The 22,586-nt window shown below is 29.4% G+C and overlaps 2 protein-coding genes and 1 long non-coding RNA gene across 6 annotated transcripts; 1 reads left to right on the forward strand and 2 right to left on the reverse strand.

Moving 5' to 3' along the window:
* Window positions 1-63: 63 nt before the first annotated feature.
* LOC105203263 (probable cytochrome P450 6a14) lies at window positions 64-9,663 on the reverse strand. Its single transcript, XM_039456788.1, has 7 exons — window positions 9,585-9,663; window positions 4,952-5,127; window positions 3,482-3,851; window positions 2,055-2,392; window positions 1,665-1,895; window positions 1,274-1,519; window positions 64-475 (listed from the first exon to the last, which is right to left on the reverse strand). The coding sequence occupies exons 1-7, from the start codon at window positions 9,587-9,589 to the stop codon at window positions 312-314; spliced, it is 1,530 nt and encodes a 509-aa protein (XP_039312722.1). The 5' UTR covers window positions 9,590-9,663; the 3' UTR covers window positions 64-311.
* A 647-nt stretch (window positions 9,664-10,310) lies between these two features.
* On the forward strand, window positions 10,311-13,145 carry LOC120359409. The gene is made up of 2 exons (XR_005576173.1): window positions 10,311-10,733; window positions 10,970-13,145. It is a non-coding gene; the product is annotated as an uncharacterized LOC120359409 (long non-coding RNA).
* Window positions 12,926-21,846, reverse strand: LOC105203238 (probable cytochrome P450 6a14). Of its 4 annotated transcripts, none has more exons than XM_039456793.1 (7): window positions 21,687-21,846; window positions 16,372-16,543; window positions 15,542-15,911; window positions 14,259-14,596; window positions 13,857-14,087; window positions 13,466-13,711; window positions 12,926-13,194 (listed from the first exon to the last, which is right to left on the reverse strand). In XM_039456793.1, the coding sequence occupies exons 2-7, from the start codon at window positions 16,535-16,537 to the stop codon at window positions 13,031-13,033; spliced, it is 1,515 nt and encodes a 504-aa protein (XP_039312727.1). In that variant the 5' UTR covers window positions 16,538-16,543; window positions 21,687-21,846; the 3' UTR covers window positions 12,926-13,030. The 4 variants fall into 4 exon arrangements, with proteins under 4 accessions (XP_039312727.1, XP_025992592.1, XP_025992593.1 ...); XM_026136807.2 differs by lacking the exon at window positions 21,687-21,846 and adding an exon at window positions 19,040-19,149; XM_026136808.2 differs by lacking the exon at window positions 21,687-21,846 and adding an exon at window positions 18,888-19,108.
* Between the last annotated feature and the right edge of the window lie 740 nt (window positions 21,847-22,586).

The raw sequence follows: 22,586 nt of genomic DNA on the forward strand, positions 1-22,586 counted from the left end.
ATCAAATAGATTTGATTTATTATCCAATCTTTACTTTTTACATGTGCATGTTTACATTCTTTGTATTACATAAATTAAAAGAGGTAATTTTTACTTAAGAAGAAAATAATTTTGTCGTGACTCGATAATAAGATGCATATCACGTTTCGGTACGAGAGTCGGAGATCTTTCACTATAAGTAAGCGGGACCGGGGTCCGAGAATGAAGTTCAAACTTATATTTCGACAGAAGACTCACGAGCCTAATTTTCGTTTGTAAGTACAATCCTCGTATAAATTAAGACAGATAATTTTTACGCAGAAAAGATAATTTTATCGTGGCTCTATAATAAGATGTACACCACTTTTTGGTTGGAGAACTAGAGCTCCTTCATAAAAAGTAAGCGGCACTGCAGTCTGGGAATGAAGTTTGAATTTGTATTTTGATAGAAGACTCAAGAGCCCAACTTTTACTTGCAAGTAGCCAAATCGTAAACCTGAAAATTATATTAATGATACTAATAATATTAACGCATAATAGTTGAAAAATGTTTACATAAATAATTAATAAAGGTTTTTCAAATATAATTTTAAGAATATTTATTAAAACTAAAATTTGAAGCAAACTAATGAGAGTCAAGTGTGGTTATTAATGCACGCTAAAATTGTTTATAAAAATGCAAAACTTTATTGAACGGACAAGTAATGAAACTAAAAATACGAACGTTTTGACTCACTCTAGAGTCATCTTCGGCGTAACAGTATTGCCGAAATGCATGTCTTCTTTAATTTAATAAGAGAAAATTTTACAGTCACGCATATGCATGATCAAAGCGTTGCTTTTAGCAATGAGTCTGTATTGCAAACTGACAAATTGTTAGCAATTGTGTATATTATCAGAATTGCAGCAAATAAGACTGTGTATTATTCAATTTGTTGTCGAATTGATGTCTTTAAGAAATGACAACTTTGGACAGTGAATATGTTACTATTATAACTTTAAATTGGTCATCAAAATTTTGCTCTAGCAATTCATAGATCAGTCATACAATGTTGCTATGCAAAACTACGCAAAAGTTACATTGCCGATAAAACGCAATAACTTTGATACTTTTACTAGCTGTTAAATTACTCATATATACACTGCTGCCTGCATATTGCTTCATTCTCCATTCTACATCATTGATGACAAATATAAAACAATTTGCCAGTGCTATAAGCAATCACATATTTGTACGACTTTGCTTAGCCACGAATGGTTAGACGAGTTTTAATAAATTAATTTATATTCTTACCAATGCAGTTTCGGGGGCCTTCCCCGAATGGCATATAGGCGTAAGGATGCCTTTCTTTTATTTCATCTGCGTTGAAGCGCTCAGGATCGAATTTATCCGGATCCGGATATATAGATGGATCTCGATGCAGCCCAAGCAGCGGTATAGTTATTAATGTCCCCTTCGGTACGCGAATGTTTGGTAGCTCTATTTCCTTAGTGCAAATTCGATTCAAGATAGGAACAGGTGGATATTTCCTCAAAGTTTCTGTAACGTAAAAAAGAGGATGGAGAACATCACTTTCATAACACAATAGATTTATTTAAACATATGTATGAACAATGAGATAGTAAGATATCCTTATCCTCTGTGTTTCCGAATATTACAAACACAATATGTATATAATACTTGCCACTGATCACTTTTTGAAGATATGTCATGTCGTTTACAGCATCATAGGTCAATTCACCATGCTTTGTTAAAACTTCATCGATTTCGTTGCGAGTTTTGTCTTGTATATCATGCTGTTGAGCTAATTCGTATAATGCAAATGTCATTGTTGTTGCGGAGGTTTCAAAGCCAGCTGCGAAGAAGATAAAACTTTGTGCAGCAGCTTCTTCCATGGTAAGTTTGGTTATGTTTGCTGTGGATAAATAAGTTTTGTTACTTTCATGGACAAAGAAATTTCAAAATGATTTTGTTATTTGATTTATAACTTAGATATATAAACTAAAATATGTAAATTTTTACTGCACTATAATAATTTATTAACATAGGAATAAGTATAAACATGTATACTAACATGATTTGTTGATGATCGTTTTGTTATCTTCGGGATCAATGAAACCTCTTTCCATAAGTTGAATAAGCAAATTCATAAAATCATGTCTGACGATATGATGAGCTTTCCTATATTCCATATTCTCTCGAAACATGTTTATATAAAACTTGGTAACAGATGGTGGTGTTGCGGGAATAGAAAGGAAGTTCATGACTTGCGGCATATAGAAAATCAGAGCAACCTTTATAGGAGTTATATCGAAATATTTTTTTCCCTGGATTCGGTACTGATTATTTGGTTCTTCAATACAGTTAGATTTGACACCAAAAGCTGTCGACATAATTACGTCTGTCGTATATCTGTTCACAAAATTAACAATTAATTATTAATGAATTTATCAAATTTTATAAAACTTACTAAATATAATATTAAAACAATTTGAAAAAAGCACAAAAATTAATTATTAAAAAGATATCAGAGAAGCAGCAACAAAGAAATTAAAAAATTCAGAAATGATAGCAGTGAAAGATTGAAAATAAAAGAGGGTTATTTATATATAAAAGAATTGTCAAGATGTACTTTCTGTGTCATACTATAATATAATTAAAAAATTGAAAAGTTACGTATCAAGAATTAAAATTATGTTAATTATTAATTAAATATCATTTATAAGTAGTATGTAAAAAATAAAACAATTGAATTTTATAAACTATTAAGAATATTACTTAAAAATACCTTATTATACAGTAAAATATAAAATATCTAAACGTGGAACATTTTTAAAATATATTAATTAATTATATATTATAAATATATTAATTAAGTAATATATTAATTAATTGTTCATTTTAGTAATCAATTAGTAAAATAATGGCTCGTATAACATTAACTATAATATTAATCAAAGTGAGCTAATTACACAAGTAAAAGTTAGCTATTGGATTACGGTTATATTTAGCTATTGGATTACGATTATATTATCAAGTTCTCGATCACTTTCTCATATGTAAAACCATTTATAGTATCTTTTTTATTTTGAACATAATACTTTTAATATTTGGTCTTTGAAGTAAAACTATTAAAGCAAAGTTCTGCTTACTTATAACTATCCAAAATTTGTGTGACTTTGGCAATTTCTTTTCTTTTGTGCAATAATTTTGTAAAAAATTTGTTTGTTAAGCAATAGTATATTATTATTTATTGTGTCATCTCTTGTGGTCGGATAGAATAGTTTAAACTAAAAAGGAAGGTCCTTTACACTCTGACTCTTCGTATAAATCGATGTAAAGTTTTGCTATAAATAGTGTACGCCGTTCATTCTATTTACAATATAATATTTTTATAATATTTTATTGTAGATCATCCATTTTCACCTTTAAATTAAGGGAATTTCTACTCTTTCTTCAAAAAACTTTAATCAAATAACTAATTTTTTAAAAATTATTTACCTTCCAAAAATATCTTTTATTTCGACGGACTCTCCTACTTGAGCTTTACTTTCCAGATGTTTTACGAGTTCTTCGCTACACTCCTTCAGGATAAAAAACATCCGTTTCATTTTGTCTGAAGTAAATGTGGGTGTCAACTTGGCGCGCATATTTCGCCATCTTTTTCCAGGCATAAAAAACAAATTGCCAGACATTGGATCAATTCTGTCATTGTCAAAAATTCCACGGTCATGGAAACTCTTGAATTCTTTTGTCAATACCGTTCGAATATGATCAAGATCGGCGATTATCAAATTTGGTTTATAAAGTGAATACATTCCAAAAACCTGATGATCCTTATATTTTAAGTAGGCATTTTGGAAGAATACGCCTGTTGACAAAACTTTTTTTTTATGCAATTCTGCGATTCCCAATAAACAAGAAATAATAAAACAACATTTAGAAATGTTTTGCATAGTTATAATCATTTTAAAATAATACTGTTAAATATTTCAAAAACGTATATGACTTTTTTGGAAACGTTGTTGAAATGTTTTACAAACATTATTTCCAATTTATGGTCAAGTTTTGTTTTCATTAACGTTGTATAACGTTAATTTTGATATGTTTGAAAATGTTATATGACATTAAATATCTCACTAAACATCATGTTACAGCTAACAGTTAATTATAATTTCGCATTTAACAATGTAACACTTTTTGTATAATAGTTGTATTGTTGAGTAAGAAATAATATAATAATTAATTATTATATTATATAACTGTAATTTTGTGTTAGCTAAGGTAGTAATAATATAATGTTAATAATTTTATTCTTACAGAGTTTCTTCTTTCAAGTAAAAATATTATAAACAATAACATAAATCGCCAATTTTTTAAATATAATTTTCTAATAATTATCAATGATAATTAAAGTTGATATAAGTTATAAAGATAATATAAGTTAAATCAATGATATAAACAAAATGTAATAGCTGAGAAAATCTTATTAATACCATTATTTACATTTTATGCACTAACGTTGTTAAAAATATTTTAAATTAAAATTTTAATGATTGTATTCATCAAACTGCTCTTTAATAGATTGTAGACTCAAAGATGACATAGAGAAAGGAAGGGAGTAGTAGAATATTATTTTGCTTTTTTTTTTAAATAACTTATTGTCAGTAAATATTAATATGACACAATTGTTTTAAATACAAATTTACTGAAGAGGAAAAAAAATACGCTTGTGAGATAGCAGGAAAGTCATAAAATATTAATGTCATCCACGTTTGAAAGACTTACACACCATGTAATATAATCTTCTCTGATCTTAAATTATAATTAATAATCATAATTTAGCAAAATATAAATCGGCACTTTTGGCTAGATTTCTAAGTCAACATCTATTGCCCCACTCGTAATCGCTCACGTATAGTAACAACGGCAGTTATATTGCACATGTTACTATTTGTTAAAAGTACTTGCCTACTTGCATTTTTCCAGTTACGAGAGGTGTTATATTTCCAATTGGTACAACAGGTTTGACATAAAAAATACCTCTTTTGCGCCAGAAATTAAATATTACATATTTATAATAAATGTACACAATGCTCAAGATAACGATAAAAGCTCCGATTACTTCCGCAAGTACCATCTTGGTTCTGAAATATAAAATAAATATAGTTTAAAACATTACGAGTATGTGACGTAGCCGGTTGCTATCGAGTGGCCGATGCCACGCCAGTTCGGTAATGTGAGTGCTATCAAGGTTGCAATTAGAATCGAAGAGGACAGTAACCGTATAATATAAATGTTAAAACGGGAAAGTAAAAGATAGGATGTTTTGCGTGTTCGTGGCTTGCACGCTAGTGAGTGTGTGTCGAATTAGGTAGCTCCTTCTCTCGCTGCTTCTTCGCTCGCATCGCGTCGCCTGAATTAATGCTGTTCTACAATGAGTTGAAAACGCTCCGTCGCCAGTTGCAAAGAATGGCAACCAGCGCTATTTCCGGTAGCAAGAGGGTGTCGCGGTTGCCAAACGAGAGTTGGCCAACTTTTAACTTTGGCGACAGCAACTGGCGATCGCACCACCTTAACCCTATAAAGCGAATTGAAAGAGCGTAGCGGAGCGCGGTGAGAATTACGACAAATGTGATTTGTGGTAGGACAATTTTTGGTAGTGATATCTTGAACGTCTGGTGTTCACATATCTCGTTTAACCAAACTTTCAATTTGCACCTTTTGACAATCTCGACATTCAAATGTGGATTAAGCGTTGAAATTACTTACAACTTGCGACTGACAACTAGTCACTCGCGATTTGCAACTACGCTTTGCAACTCTTTGTAGACCAACTTTCAGAGTCCCCAGAAGCAGAGGGCCATCTAAGTGCCGCGGTCTTTGAGCGTGTTAGAGGGGCTTTCGCGTTACAATTAATATTAATTAAGAGTTGATAAGAATAATAATTTTTAAATTCTCTCTTTACTACTACTATTGTTTACCTCAGATAATTTGTAATGTCGAAAATTTGTAACTTGTGATGCGCAATTCACTATTTATATCAGATTTTCGAATAGACCGACTGTCTCGACGATGATTCTAAGCAGAACAGGAAGTTATCACGACGTCAAAATAATGTCAAAGTGACAGGAAAATGATCGTTAAAAGTCACTTTTTGATTCACTTTGATGTCATTTTGACTTATTGTTCTGCTTGAGATTCTATATCTACGATGAAAACAGCCTATAAAGATTGGCTATGTGCGCATTTGCAAACCTGGTAGCAAAGTTTATCATCATGTTAATGTGACAGTGATGATAATTAAATGCATACTGAATGTGTAAAGTCACGTCCGTGGAGTCAAAACATACCAAGAAATCAAGTCGATCAGTTCTGTGTTATATAAGCTTTGCGCATTATAAAAATCATTAATTACTTTTAATTAATAAATTTTATTATTTTTGCCGCAAAGCTTACGTAATATAGAATTATTGATCAATTTGTTTTCTTGATATTTAATCTTTCACATCTTTTTTGTTAAATTTAAAAAGAATTATTACAATTAAATACATTTAATATTAATTAAGTGTGTAAATAAATTTGGTGCATTTTTCATAAAATTCAAAGTGCATTCACATAAAGTTAAATACAAATTTAATGTCCGAAATAATTTCTATTATTTTTTATGACTTTATCGGACGATATCATACGGAAAGAGTTTATCTGTTTTGATTCAATAAAGTCATCAACTTTTTTGGACATTGTCAATTTTTTAAATGTTTTCAGCCAGATGATATTGAAACGACTGATTGTGAGATAGGTCATAATTCAGTAGAGCTAAATGAATAAGCCGTAAAGAATTTCCTAATATATAAGTAATCTTTCGTCTCTTTTGCACCATGTAATTGTACGAAAATATCGTATGCGTGAGTGCAAATAATTGCTTCGGAAGAAATGCTTGTATTGCCTCGCCAACGGGAAGTATGACGGGAGTTCCACGTAACACATGCAGCAGATTAAAATCTTAAGTTCAAGATTTATTGTAGCAGTGTCGAGTAGATCGATTTACAAAGGCTCGTTGCGTTCGCTCGCGTATCGTTGAGAAGCCGAGAGTGTTATCGGTTCGAAGTTTGGAGCGGGAGTAAAAGTGAAGAAATTATCGAGAGCGATCATCGGCTCATCTCCCCACGCATCTTTATTCTCGGAAGACACCGAATTTGCCCGAAACGAGGCGAAAAAAGGGAAAAGTGGGATCACCGCGATCGGTGCGCTAGGCGTTATGCCGTTCGATTACGTACCGAACAATAATCGTAGAACCAAAGCACTTGCCTAATCTCTGTCCTCCTTTTAAATTATTTTGACTTGATGTAGACTATTGTCCCAGTAAATGGAAATAGAATGAAATGGATAGAAATAGACCACGTATGTGGTAATTGCCGAATTCAAATTCTTAATTTTGTGAATTTATTTCAACCCAATTAATATTTAAGAATTCCTTGAATCCATTTTAAATCGTGCAGTTGGATTGCACGAGTAACTACAAAATATCTGTTTTTTCAATAAAAAAAAAATTACGTAGTACTATGTAATCCATTTTAATCCACGAAAATGGAACTGAAATGAAGCAATTTCTATTTTTTCAAACGAAAAGAAGTTTTTGTTGATTACGTCATCCACTTTAATCTATGACATAAGATTGACATGATGTAATTATTATTTTTTAATCTAAAATTATTCATATAAATTAAATGTATTCAAATGTATTTAAATGAATTAAAATAGATTACAGATTTTTCATCCATTTAAATTTATTTCTATTGAGGTAGACGATTTATTTGGAATCATTATTTAGAATAACGATTTAAAAAATTATTTATTGAACATTATAATTCGACATTAATTTAATATTGCTACTAGATCATTCAATTAGATTTTTAGATCTACACTGATTTTATTCTACGCGAGCAAAGTTTACCCTCTCCTTAGAATAAATCTCGCTTAAAAGCAAAACGCGGTTCATAATTGTTCTGTTTCACATCGGACTTGCCATGCAAAGCGAGGTTCATCCCCCCTGCTTAAAGGCGAAACAAAATCTGTAATTATACCGATCAACATGGGTTTTGTTAATAGAAATTGTTTTTATTATTAAGTTCTACTTATAAAAGTTATTTTGTTAATTACTTTTTAATAAACAACGAACGTTGGAAAAAGTCAAAGACTTTGACTTTTTTGAAAATCAAGGTCGAGATTAGAGTGAATTTGAAATGTATTTAAAAACATTTTTAAAAACATTTGCTGCTGATTGAGCAGATAATTAAACGTACGTGATACTGAAAAATAGAAGTGACAAGATTTTGTTTGCCGCTCCAATATCTGATGTAATATATAGTAGTACTTAGTGTAACATATTGTATCTCATGCAGAAAATTGCGTTATCGCTAATGAGTACAGTGGAACAAGATAAGATAGATATGTCGCGCTTTAATAATTATATATAGAATTTAAACAAGATTACCCAGCAAACAACAATAGATTTAAAACATTTAAAATGGATAAAAATAAATTTAAATAATTGAGAATTTAGGATCGGCAATGACAACAGGAATTTATTGTTATTAAATTAATGTTTAAGAATTTTTAGAATCTATTTTAATCCATGAAGTAAGATTGAAATTACGAGATTTCTATTTTTTTTAATCTAAAAAAGTTTTACAAGTTTTAATCTACATATGAAACAGGATTGAAATAAAGTGAAATTAGATAAAAAGAGATATAAATTTAACGTTCTCGGCATAAAGTTAGTTACTATGAGGTACATTAATGTCTATACTTTAACTGAAGTAAAGGATTTTGAAATTTGTAAATGCAATTAGAAGAACAGTCTCTGCAAAAATTGGAAAAGTACTTCCAATTTTTTTTGTTTTCAAAATAACATCGTTGCGTTCGTTATACATTACTAACTACACATTAATTGTGAAGAAGAATTTTTAAACCTGTAAATGCAATTACAAGAAACGGCGTACGCAAAAATTAATTGTTCAGCCTGTATAAAAAGACTTTAAGATCCCTTGAAGTGAATTTACAAATGTAAGATTCCTCAAACTGCGCACCGCATATTTACCAAATTTGAAACAAAGTATAATATAAGACCAAGAACGAGTTATTCTTTGGTTTTTTAAATTGCAATTTATTTCAATTTTAACAACCAAGATACAGTTAGAGGAACGTTTTAGACGTACTTGTTTTTCTTCAGCCGCATTAATTTATACATTTCTAATGTCAATTTATTATACTTAAATATAAATTTCTACACGAGCGCATAACTATGCTGATTTTTGTCTGTTATATAAAAATTAGCATAGTTCTATTTGTCAATACAACGCGAATCTGAATCTATGATCCACTGTGAGGCAACGTCTCAATGTTCCGAGTCTCTCTATTGAAATGTAACAATTTAAATGAATAATAATAGCTTAAATAACTAATGCTAATTGAATAAACTGAATAAAAATAATTTTGATGAATAAAATAATTCAAAATGTAAAAATTTTTAACATGATTCCAATAATTTAAATAGACTAGACAAATACATTAATAATTTAAAAATTTACGAATAGTATACCTCATGGATAAAGTACTGTGCTCGGTTGTGTGTTTCGAACAGAGTTAACTATACGATTGAGCATATCTCAGAAGAGCTAATCAAAAAGAACGTAAAGTGCATAACATAAATTGCCCTTTTATATTATGTTATGTTTCTAATCTCTACCGACTAATTTGTCAAGCAAACCAATTAAGATTAGTTTAAAAACTCTGTGTTTTTATGTAAATTGAGTCCGTTGTTTTGCTCTTTTATCTAGTATTATTTCAGATATTTATCTTTTGTAATATTTTGGTTCTGTGTCTAAATTAATGTATTGTTCCAATCTATTGAGTGATTGTAGTGTGTGATATGTTCTGAGATGACAAAGTGCTTTGACAAATCTAATTTGATGTTATTTGTGTGTTCTTTGATTCTAGCATTCAATTTTCTTTTAATTTGACCTACGTAGGAGGCAATTATAACATAATATGCAAAAGCAATAAATAGTTTATGTTATCCGCTCCACGTTTTCCTAAACTATTAGGTCGAGTCATAAATAAACTTTCGACGCAATTGGGTAGAATGTCTATGTTCGTATTTACTCATTATAAATCACCGGGACAAAAGAGTTTTTGCTTTCAATAAATAGATAAGGGTTAAGTTAGTCTCCTGACAACTGTTTTGTGTGGTGCACGTTTCATTAAACTGTTGTTCATAACCTCTGAAATGGAGAATAAAAAAGTGCATATTCATCATGTGACGCTTTGGAAATTTAAACAAAGCTATAATGCTAAGGCAATAGCTGAAAAAATATGTGGTGTATTCAGTAAAGGTCTAATAAGAGATTGGACAGTTAGAAGTTTGTTTGCGAAATTCCGTTCTGAAGATACGACTTTAAAGGACAAAGTTTGGATTAGGCGTTCTTCCGACCTTTACGACAACTTTTAACCATGCGTTAGTGTGAGGTATGATACACCCCGTGCATGCAAGTCAATTAATTCTCACAAAAGCATCATCTTACTGCCCTCTATTGTTCAGTAGCTGTAGCTCTAGCATCATTCTATCGTGTAGCATTATTATTTAAATAATTTCTTCAATACCAACTTACATAAACGTAGAAATATGCAACAAACGTATGTCACACCCTACCACACCATTAGCGTCAGTCTGTTTATAAACGTTACAAAGGTTAGTGGTTATTTGTTGTCGAATATTTTTTCAGAATTTAACGTATTTTTATATTTTTCATAAATTTTTAGCTTTTTTGTGTTTTAAGCTGCTTGTTTCGAATTATGCAATAAATTTTTTAAGCTAATCCTACTTTTTTGATTTTTTTAATAACACAACATTGTTTCAAATGAAAAATGTACGCTTATGATGCATATACTCAAGTGTTGGGATTTCCAAAGCATATTTTGCTATAGGGTATGCCACACCCCACCACATCAGACACGTAAGTTTAAGGCACCATACCAACGCAGGATTAAAAGCAATATTGGAACAAAATCCACGTTAATCAACAAGAGATGTAGCAGGAAGGTTGAATATATCACAATCAACTGTTTGCCGGAGAAATTAAGGAAAGTCAGCAAGGGGTAAAAAAAAGGAAGATTTGTGACTCGTCCCAATAGCTTTACGTACACAGTCGTGTAGCTTTGCCCAAAACAGACACACAACCGAGCACAGTACTTTATCCATGCACTATTTGTTAGTCTATTTAAGTTATTAATGTATTGGTCAGTCTATTTAAATTATTAGTACCATGCTAAAAATTTAATTTTAAAGCTTCTTTTTAGTTGAACGCAACCTAAGGAAACTTTGGGTGTTGGAAAGAGTGGGTGAAAATGCAATAGCAAGCAAATATATGTGTGTGTGTGTGTGTGTGTGTGTGTGTGTGTGTAAAAATAAATAAAAAATATATAAGGCGCTATATGTACGTATTGAAAAAGGAGTAAAAATGCAATGGTAAACAAGTTAATATCCTTGAGATGGAATGTAATATAAAAAGAAATGAGTAATATGTTAATGTTAGTTTCATATGTACTGCACGTTGCACGGTCGCACTATATTTGTACATTTAAACATTACGCAGTTGACGTATAATATTTATATAAGACGTATGTAATAAAAAAAGATTTACAAGTGTTTGTTATATAAAATCTATTTCATGTTGCTGCACTATAAAGTGCACTAAAACTTTTTATCTTGTTTTTGCAAAACTTCAAATATATATTTATTTTATTTTAAGTAAAACAAGCGTACACTAGTTCACCTATAAAGAACAGATTACTGACTTAATTAATTAACTATGAAAATGTAGACCTACGGCATCCAAAACAAATCAACATCTATTTATAACTGTAATACCAGCAAATCTGCATTCCGTCTAGGAGGTATATTTCCCTCTAAAAATAGTTGGTAGAAGAGGATTGAGGTTATTGCAATTCTGTAACTCAATGAGAATAAGTGTCGTTATAAAATCGGTATCATTATATTGTCATTGCGTATTTTTATCTTCTAACGTAACGACACAAGCACTGTTTTTCCGATGAGAACAGGTACAGGAATTCCATGTTCTATTTGCATGTTTTACGTGAATAGAATACGTAAATAGGACTTTATCAACATGACATCCACATGAATCTTGTGTGAACACTCGTAGGTAGATTTTAATACATTTCATCTACGTAGAATTACTAATGAAATAGAACTGAGATTAAAATAGAAGATAGCAATGTGAATTTCATGGAAATAAATTCAAACCAACTTTTATCCTATACAATCCACGTAGGATTATTAATTAAATTTGAAGGAAATAAAAATAGTAGATAGCAACATAGAATTTACGTGAGTAAATATAAATTAATTTTTATCCTAAGTATCCATGTTGAAATTTAGAAGCAATATTGAAGTTCTATAAACTTTGGACATCTCGTCCAGATAAGTCTTTTACTTATTCACACTTTATTAAAACATCATTCTTCACCTCCATTATTTACAAGTATTCAGAACAATTGAAAATGTACATTATAAAATATGTGGAAACATGGTGTGTTAGAGTTTTATTTACCAATAACGTAACTTTTTTTTAATGGTACAGTTTAAAGGTTAATAATAAAAAGGCAAAAGAATAATAATAAACACACTTTTTAATAAAAGAATAATATTGTTGTGTCTACGCGACACTGGTACACACACTCGTAAAAATGTGAAGGTCTCTTAAGAAATCACGGGCGCAACAATTCATTTTATATTAAAAAAATATATATATTTTTGTAGTACATACAATTATTAATAATTAACAATATAATAGTAAATCATGTAGCTAACAAGTAATAAAAAGTAACAAGAAAAGTTGGTAACAATTAATAAATGATACGACATATTAAGTGAATTTTTCATTATCTGATCTTTACTTTTGACAAACGTTTTGCATTCTTTTAATAAACCAAGAAAAGTAGTTTTTACGCAAGAAGGTCATAATTTCATCGTGGCTCGATAATAAGATGCACACCACTTTTCGCATCGAGAACGAAAGATCCTTCAATGAAATGAAGCGGAACTGAAGTCCGGGAATGAAGTTTAAATTTGTATTTCGACAGAAGACTCACGAGTGCAACCTTCGTTTGCATATAGCCAAATCGTAAACCTGAAAATGAATGATAATAAAAATATTAAAACATGATATTTGACAAAACATTTAAATAAATGATTTATATAAATGATTGACAAAAATTTTTTTAATTACAATTTAAAACATATTTTAAAATTATTATTTACGTGATCAGAAATTTCTGATAGCATTACAAATGCCGCAAAAAACACGACAATTTACCAATATTATAAACAAATTACGTTTTGAAGATTACGCTCTGACAGGTTTTGTTATGTAAGATTTATGAATTAATTCATATTCTCACCAATGCAGTTTCGTGGGCCTTCCCCGAATGGCATATAGGCGTAAGGATGCCTTTTTTTTATTTCGTCGGCGTTGAAGCGCTCAGGATCAAATTTCTCCGGGTTTGGGTATATCGACGGATCTCGATGCAGCCCAAGCAGCGGTATAGTTATTAATGTCCCCTTCGGTATGCGAATGTTCGGTAGCTCTATTTCTTCAGTGCAAACTCGATTCAAGATAGGAATAGGTGGATATTTCCTCAAAGTTTCTGTAACGTAAAAAAGAGGATGGAGATCATCACTTCCATACCACAATCAATTTATTTAAACATATGCATAAACAATAAAATAATAAGACATCCGTATCCTCTGTGTTTTTAAATATTACAAACACAATATGTATATAATACTTGCCACTTATCACTTTTTGAAGATATGTCATGTCGTTTACAGCATCATAGGTCAATTCACCATGCTTTGCTAAAACTTCATCAATTTCGTTACGAGTTTTATCTTGTATATCTTGGTACTGAGATAATTCGTATAATGCAAATGTTACTGTCGACGAGGAAGTTTCGAAGCCAGCTCCGAAGAACGCAAAACTTTGCGCAGTAGCTTCTGTCATGGTAAGTTTGTTTATGGCTGCTGCAGATAAATAAGCTTTGTTACTTTCATGGACAAAAAAGTTTTTAAAAGATTTTATTAATTGATTTATAACTCAGATATACGAATTAAAATATGTATACTTTTGCTATATTGTAATAAGTTGTTACTATAAATTTTTACATAAGAATAAGCATAAGCATGTATACTAACATGATTCGTTAATAATCGTTTTGTTATCTTCGGGATCAACAAAACCTCTTTCCATAAGTTGAATAAGCAAATTCATGAAGTCATGTCTGACGATGTGATTAGCTTTCCTATTTTCTACATTTTCTCGAAACATATTCATATAAAAGTTGGTAACAGATCGTGGCAATAAGGGAATAGAAAAGAAGTCCATAATTTGCGGTACACAAAAAGTCATAGCTATCTTAATAGAACTTAAATTAAAAATTTTTTTTCCTTGAACTCGATACTCATTATTTGGTTCCTCAATACAGTTAGATTTGACACCGAACGCCGTTGACATAATTACGTCTGTCATGAATCTATTGACAAAATTGACAAATAATTATTAACATATTTTAGCGAATTTTATTAAATTTGCTAAATATGGAGGTTAAAACATTTTGGAAATACACAAGAATTAACCCAATAAACAGACAATATTTTAAAAATTTTAATTTTTTATTAAATGTGTTTTTTTATAAAACTTTATTTAAAAATCATTTAAAAACTATTGACAACAAAAAAATTAAAAAAATTCAGAAATTATAACAGGAAGATTAAATTTAAAAGAGGGTTATTTAAAAGATCTGTGAGGATATTCTTTTTGCGTCATACTATAATATAATAAAAAAATAAAAAAATTATGATTTAAAACTTTAAATTATATTAATTATGAATTAAATATCTTTTATGAGTAGTATGATAAAAATAAAATAATTAAGTTGTATGAACTTTTAATAATTATAGTAAATTATGAAATATCTAAAAGAGAAATAATTTAAAAATATATTAATTAATATGTTGTTCATTTTAATCGTGAATTAGTAAGACAGGTTTGTACAATATTGAATATGATATTAATCAAGACCAATTATACGAATAAAAATTGGCTATTGATTTATAGTTATATTTCAAACAAGTTTTTGATCACTTTTGGTATGTATCTAATACCAAATATTGTACCTTTTTTATTTTAAATATTATACTTTTAACATTTTGTCTTTAAATTAAAACCTTATTAAAACACAGCTCTTACTTTTATTTGTTCAAAGATTGCATGACTTTGACAAGGGAGGTTTTTTTATACGTAGATCCTCTGTATAAATTGATAAGTTTCGTACAAATAGGGTACGCCGGGTATTTATTCTATTTACGTTTCAAATATTTTGTTATAAATCGTCCGTTTTTACCATCAAATTAAGGGAATTTTTACCCTTTGTCCGAAAAAATTCAATAAAATGACCAATTCTTTAAAAATTATTTACCTTCCAATTATATCTTTTATTTCGACGGACTCTCTTACTTGAGCTTTACTCTCCAGATGCTTTACGAGTTCTTCGCTGCACTCCTTCAGGATAAAAAACATCTGCTTTATTTTTCTTGAAGTAAATGTTGGTGTCAACTTGAAGCGCATATTTCGCCATCTTTTTCCAGGCATAAGAAATAAATTGCCGGTTAATGGATCAACCTTTTCGTTACAATACGCTCCACGATCATGAAAAGACTTAAATTCTTTTATCAACAGCGTTCGAATAAGATCAAGATCGGCGACTACCAAATTTGGTTTAAAAAGTGAATACGTTCCAAAAACCGGATGATCCTTATATTTTAAATATATATCATGGAAAAATACACCTGTTGACAAAATTTTATTTTAATACAATTTGTGATTTTCAGTAAGCAAGAAACATTAAAGCAACTTTTAGAAATAATATAAATATTTAAAATTGTTTTAAAATAATGCTGTATAAACATTAAACAAAAATTATTTAATACATTACTTTTCTCAAAGCATTCTTGAAATGTTTTAGAAACGTTATATCCAAGTCATGATTGAAATTTGTTTGCATTGATATTGTATAATGTTAAATTTGACATATTTGTAAATGTTAATTAATTTAATTACACGCATTTATTTATTACTAAATTAGTTAAATATTTATTTTTATATTTTATTTTTAAGTATCAGTTCCGTAATTCCAATTTTATTTAAGTAAATAATTTAATAAAAAACATGGAAACTTTTATAATTTGTAGTCAAGAAGGTAAATACATATTCACGTCGCACATATTAATATTTGTTAAAAGTACTTGCCTATTTGAGATTTCCCAATTACAAGAGGTGCTATATTTCCAATTGGAACAACGGGTTCGATATAAAAGACACCTCTCTTACGCCAGAAATTAAATATCACATATTTATAATAAATGTACACAATGCTCAGGATAACGATAAAAATTCCAATTAATTCCGCAAGCATCTTGATCTGAAATGTACAATAAATAATTTTAGTTTGAAACGTTAATATTAAGCAAGAGTTTATAAAAATATTAATTTTTAAGTTTCTTTTTTGCTTTTCTAACTAACAACAAAACAATTTGTGATATTGAAAATTTGCAGCTTATGATATTTAATTCACTATTCGTATAAGATTTTTAAAAATTTGTTGTTTATGGAGAAGACTGATTATCTCGGCGATGCTTTTATATCTATGTTGAAATCCAAGTTCAAACCCTGATAAATGTAGATAATATTTTTAGTAACAAATTTTCTACTTTCTTCGAAGTGGGGAATTTTAGAGATGCAAATTAGCATTAGCATTACTGAATCTGAATTTCAATTTTAATTATGTTTCATTTTTGAGAGCTGTGTTTGCAACCGAATTGACAGAAAAGAACGATGCGCAGTTCGATGTGTTGGAAACGCGAAAATGCATCGATGCACCGATTACGAACGGAGGAAAATGCATTTAAAATTCTAATTCAATAAGAAAGTCATTGAGTTAAAGTGTACATTTTCGTCGATTGAACAGTCGCGATTGGAATACTCAATCCTTCTCACACGACGGGACGAAAAACCGAGACGGAATATTACAACAGAATTGTCTTCTATAAGTAATAAACAAGATTTCAAAAGATGCTTGAATTTGTATGATTGCTTTGCGATCTCAAAACCAAATTAAAAAGAAAAAACTATTCTGAATGAAATTTGAATGACTTAAAAGGTATTTTATAAAAATAATTAAAAAATTTTTTTTTATTTCTTCTAAATTTTCAAAAAATAAATAATTTTTTATCTTTTTATCACTGTTATAAAGTACTTTTTAAAGCATTTATTCAGAATATTATTTTTATCTTTTATAGTTTCGAAGATATTTGCTTCGAAAGCAAAATATAGCAATTTTCTTTAAAGGTGTGTTTCACGCCCTAAAAGTGAAAACGGGAATGTATAAAAAAAATATGTTTTCCTTATTTTGATCCGTATTACAACATATGTGTTTACTTATATCTAAACAAGAGATTTCAATACCAATACAATTTGTATCAATATAATATTGACTTAAAGTATTTGACATGACTATAAATCATCCTGTACACGATAGAATAAAAAACATTAGCTTTTTTATTCATATTCTAATAATATAATATTTTTAATGAAAGTCTGCCAAATTGGGTTTTGAGACGATAAAAGAATTATGTTGGTAAAATGTGCTACGCACATGCCAATATGCGTCTCATATGGCGCTTCAACTGTTGCAAATATGCAATACGCCTACATAAAGAATATATGTGAATTTACTATGTTGGCACATTGCCGACAATTTACTACTTCAGGGTTACGTCATTGTTATGAACGTCGTCTGCTTCTTTGGAAAATTTCAAGAAGTTTGTTGCTGGATTATCTCATTGAACCATTAGATGGATTTCGGTACTAGAGAATACTATCAATAGGTCAGAAATAGTTTCACGAAACGCTGTAATTTTGATGTATTAACATTGAGCAGCTGTCGATTTAAAACTTGCGTTGAAATTTCAACATTTTCAAGTAACAAAAAAATCCGTATATAGAAAGTGTAACTGGAGTTGGTATATGTATTTTTCTGGGAGGTAATTGTTTTGAAAAATTTTTATAAAAATTTTCATCCAATTAAAAAATTAATTGAAATTGTAATAAAAAGATTCGTTAAAACAACAGAAGTTTTGAATATTTTTGACATTGAAATGAGGAACACAATTTCTGACTAACAATAAATAAAGAGCGAATAACTGCGTTCAGACAGAGCAGCTTTGCAATTGTTGCAAAATTCTTTAATCTGATTAATTTATACATTTGGATTCAGCAGGCACTAAGAGCAGAAGTCAATTGTAAAGAATGTTACAATAATTCCAAAGCTGCTTTTTCTATTTTTGAACGTGTTCACAAGAAACCTTGAATGTTGGCAGATGTTATCGAGAATGCAACAGGAAAAGAATGTATGTGTGTGCGTCCGTGTGCGTGCGTGTGTGTGCGTGTGCGTGCGTGTGCGTGTGCATGCACGTGTGAGCGCGCGCGTGTGTGTGTGTGTGTATGTGTGTGTGTGAGTGAGAGAGAGAGCGAGAGAACGGAAAAATATTACGCGCTATATATACGTATTAAAAAAAGAAGGAAAAAAACTGCGACACTGAACAGATTAATAACTTTGAGTTAGCATGCGATACGAGAAGTGAGTAATTCAATAAAATAGTATGTGTACTGCGCACGTTGCACGGTCGCGCTGAATTCGTATATTTAAACATTATACAGTTGATGTAAAATATTTGTACAAAACATATGTAATAAAAAAGATTTACACGTGATCGTTATATAAGCTCTATTCTTTGTTGCTGCACAAAACTGCACTAAAACTCTTTATCATGTTTTCTCCAAACTTCAAATACATATTTATTTCATTTTAAGTATAACAAGTGTAAACTAGCTCAGCTATGAAGAACAGACTACTGACTTAATTAATTAAACATGAACACGTAGATTTACGGCGTCCGACACAAAGCAACATTTGTTTGTAACTGTAACATCAGAAAATCTACCTCTCGTCTGGAAGATAGATTTCCCCCTCTTTAAAAATAGTTAGTAGAAGGGGAGCACAAGGTTAGCACAATACTGTAACTTAATAGGAATAGTTAAAATATCGATATCGTTACGTTGTTTTTGCCCATTTTTATTACAAGAATACCAACAGTGTTTTAACGAGCTAATAAAAAAGATTAATGTAACGCGTTACTTTTTGCGTTTCTTTTTCTCGTTACGTAACGAGTCAACTAACGTGTTACCTTTTTCAATAAATAATGCATGACAACAAGTGGTTTAAAAAAAATTGTTCTTTAATCCTAACATTATCATTACTATAATAAAAAATTCTAATGTCGCTACCAAATTGTTAAAAAAATAAAAGTAACGATAAAGTAAAGACTTCCCATCTCTGATATTTAATCTGGGAACAGCAGACTCCTTCGTCAGATAGTCGATCGCAAAGTTATATTTCTTGTGATTAAAAAATTAGCAATTTTAAGAATAAAAGGCGCAGCACTATAAAATTTTTTATAATATAGTGTATATTATAATATCTTTCATAATATAACAACATAATTCCATGAAGAGGTAAGTTCTCAAAATCGAGTTTGAAGGCAAAAGTAAATAATATTTATTTTAATAGTAAAACTTTGGTTTTTTATGCAAAAATTAATTAAGCGATATATGGCATTTCTGTCAGTTGTATGTACTAAATGTTATTTAATTAACGGGCTCTTAAAAAGACAAGTGCCATATTTACACTGACAATGAGAATGTGAGCATGTGAGAATCTAAGCATTTCAAGTTCAAGGTGCAAAAAGAATGATTTTCTGAAAAATGTCATTCTTGCTCTTTCCGCATTTAATTCAATTATTTTTATATTATTTTGTACATTAGGTTCTTTTATAACATGTTGTTTACGAGAATTCGCGATAGAATACGTACGACTCACAAGGAACGTTTGCAAAGAGTCCGTCTCAAATTTAAACTAGATTTTAATATGTTGTAATACAAATAAAAAGAAGGATAGGGCACATATTTTTTTATACGTACCCTAATGCACTTTTAAGGATAAAACACCCCTTTGACGAAAATCGGTTCTTTTCTTTCGAAGCGTGTATCGTCAAAACTATAAAAGTTAGAGAAAAATGTTCTATATAAAAGTTAAATGGTTTGAAGAGTACTTCATAAGAGTGATAAAAAATTCTTTTTTATTTTTCAACACTTTTCTCCACCACTTAACTGTTTTATCAAAATTTTTATTTCTTTTTATAAGCAAAAAAGAGCTTATTTTATTACAAATTTAATGGTATATGACCAAGTTATGATGCAACATTTCCATTTTCCAAAAATAAATAAAAATTCGATATTACTTCACAAGAAAACAGATTTGTCTTATATGTTGTTGACTACGCGAAAGAGCATTGAAGACAATTCAACACAGCACAATAAATGATGAAATAAAAGTTTTATAATAATAATAATAGTAATAATAAAATAATAGTGACTTCTTTTATACTGCTAAAACTTGTCAAGTTTTTTTGATAATATGTTACAGTATGTATGAAAAACAAATTATGAGTAAAAAAGTTATTATTTATTCATAACATGTTTTTAATTGCAAATGATAGAAATCATTCATGTCAACAATGTACGTAGACAAAAAAATGAATCAGCAAGTTCCCGCATAGTTGCAAGTTATTGGCAACTTGTCATAAATATTCTCATAGTTATCAGCAAAGCAACAGAAAAAAATATCCTCTTATCATTACGTTCTCATCAGCATTATACTTATCGCAGATTGACGTTAATAATTTTTCTACATTTGCTCGAAAATAGAATTCAGCATATTGATACTGAATTGACAAAAACTAAATGTGTAATTTTCTCGAACTGCATTATTGAGGAAAATATTTTCGTGATTAACACTTGAGTATGTAAGTAAGATTTGTAGTGCCGAGACGTGTCAATAGTGTCAAGACGTGAAAAATTTAATTCCAAAGTATTAATTATTCAAAATGACGTAAACTTCTGTTGCATTAGATATTTTGTCGTCCCCTATTACAAAAAATTACGAGCAAATCATGATGAGTGAAGTATCGAGCGCACGTATGCTTCTGGAGAAGTTTCTAATTATTTTTGAAACGTGGAAATATTGCATCATAATTTTGTCATCTACCATTGAATTTGTAATAAAATAAGCTTTAATAAAATAAGCTTTGCTTATAAAAAGAAATAAAACTTTTGAAAAAGTTAGGTAAGTAGTAGGAAAAATTATTAAAAAAATTAACAAAAACTTTTTTTTGCTGTTATAAAGTATCTAGTGTTCAAACCATTCAACTTTTATTTAGAATATTTGTCACTATCTTTTATAGTTTCAACAATACACACTTCGAAAGAAAAAAAACCGATTTTCTTTAAAGGGATGTTTCACCCCCTAAAAATGTATTACAAAATAAAGAACACGTATAAAAAAAATATGTGTCCCTTATTTTGATCTGTATCAAAATACACAACATATTAAAAGCTTGTTTAAATCTGAGACGGACACTTCACAAACGTTCCTCGTTCCTACTTACCAGTGAACAGACGTGAAGAAAGAAATAATCACAAATACTTTTTAACAAAAAATTATAATAATAAAAAGAAAAAAAATGACAAATATATTGTAATAAAAATTTTGCTACTTGTAAGTGAAGAGTAACTTTAAGTTAGCACGATGTGAACTCGATCGACATTACAAACCGAAAAGCTGCTTTGGCTAAGGCTCCTTATTTATATTCTCAATGTATGAATCTTCTAAAATTTATTAACTCATTCGAATATTAGATAAATTTAATAAGGAAAACAAAGGTTTATGAAGCGTTTACAATGCAGTCGTTACGACGTTATGATTCAGCGATGGACCAATCAGAGAACAAAAAATCATATAATACTCACTTTGATTGATCCGTCGTAACATCATAACATCGTAACGACTGCATTGTAACGACGGTTTTAGCTAAAAATAGATCGAAAACGAGTCACTGATATAAATACGAATACATTGAAGAAAATGTTTGGTACTTGTGACCAAACTGCGTAGTAAAATAATTATTACTAGGAGATCAATTTTTATAGTTATGCTATAATAGTAATTAATAATAGTAATCCCATTATAAATAGTTTTATTTAATATAATAAAAAACTACTATAATAGTGATAATTTTAAATATTAATGTAATAAAAAATATTAATAGTATAGAAATGCAATTACAATTATAGTGAATGTAATTGTTATTTCTGTAACACTTGTTTACTATTTACTTGGTACTAGAATATAAAAAATAAGTTTAAAAAATAAAACAATTATTTTCAAGCAAAATGTGTGACTATATTAATACCACATTTAATTATATTTTTTAATACATTTTTAAATAACAATCTTCGATTTTTCTAAAAAAAATTATAACTTCAGAAATTATATCAAAAAGAATTAT

This window comes from Solenopsis invicta, chromosome 13 (assembly GCF_016802725.1).
Source record: "Solenopsis invicta isolate M01_SB chromosome 13, UNIL_Sinv_3.0, whole genome shotgun sequence".
In the NCBI taxonomy this organism is placed as follows: Eukaryota; Metazoa; Arthropoda; class Insecta; order Hymenoptera; family Formicidae; genus Solenopsis; species Solenopsis invicta.

Excerpts from the sequence above, each read along its gene's own strand:
- LOC105203238 (XM_039456793.1), bottom strand. The coding sequence starts at position 16,537 with ATGCTTGCGGAATTAATTGGAATTTTTATCGTTATCCTGAGCATTGTG. Across the intron at positions 15,912-16,371 it reads AATTGGGAAATCTCAAATAG|GTGTATTTTTCCATGATATA; the intron begins GCAAGTACTTTT and ends TTTTGTCAACAG. Across the intron at positions 13,712-13,856 it reads TCTTCAAAAAGTGATAAGTG|AAACTTTGAGGAAATATCCA; the intron begins GCAAGTATTATA and ends TTTACGTTACAG.
- LOC105203263 (XM_039456788.1), bottom strand. Across the intron at positions 3,852-4,951 it reads AACTGGAAAAATGCAAGTAG|GCGTATTCTTCCAAAATGCC; the intron begins GCAAGTACTTTT and ends TTTTGTCAACAG. Across the intron at positions 2,393-3,481 it reads ATAAAAGATATTTTTGGAAG|ATATACGACAGACGTAATTA; the intron begins GTAAATAATTTT and ends TTTTGTGAACAG.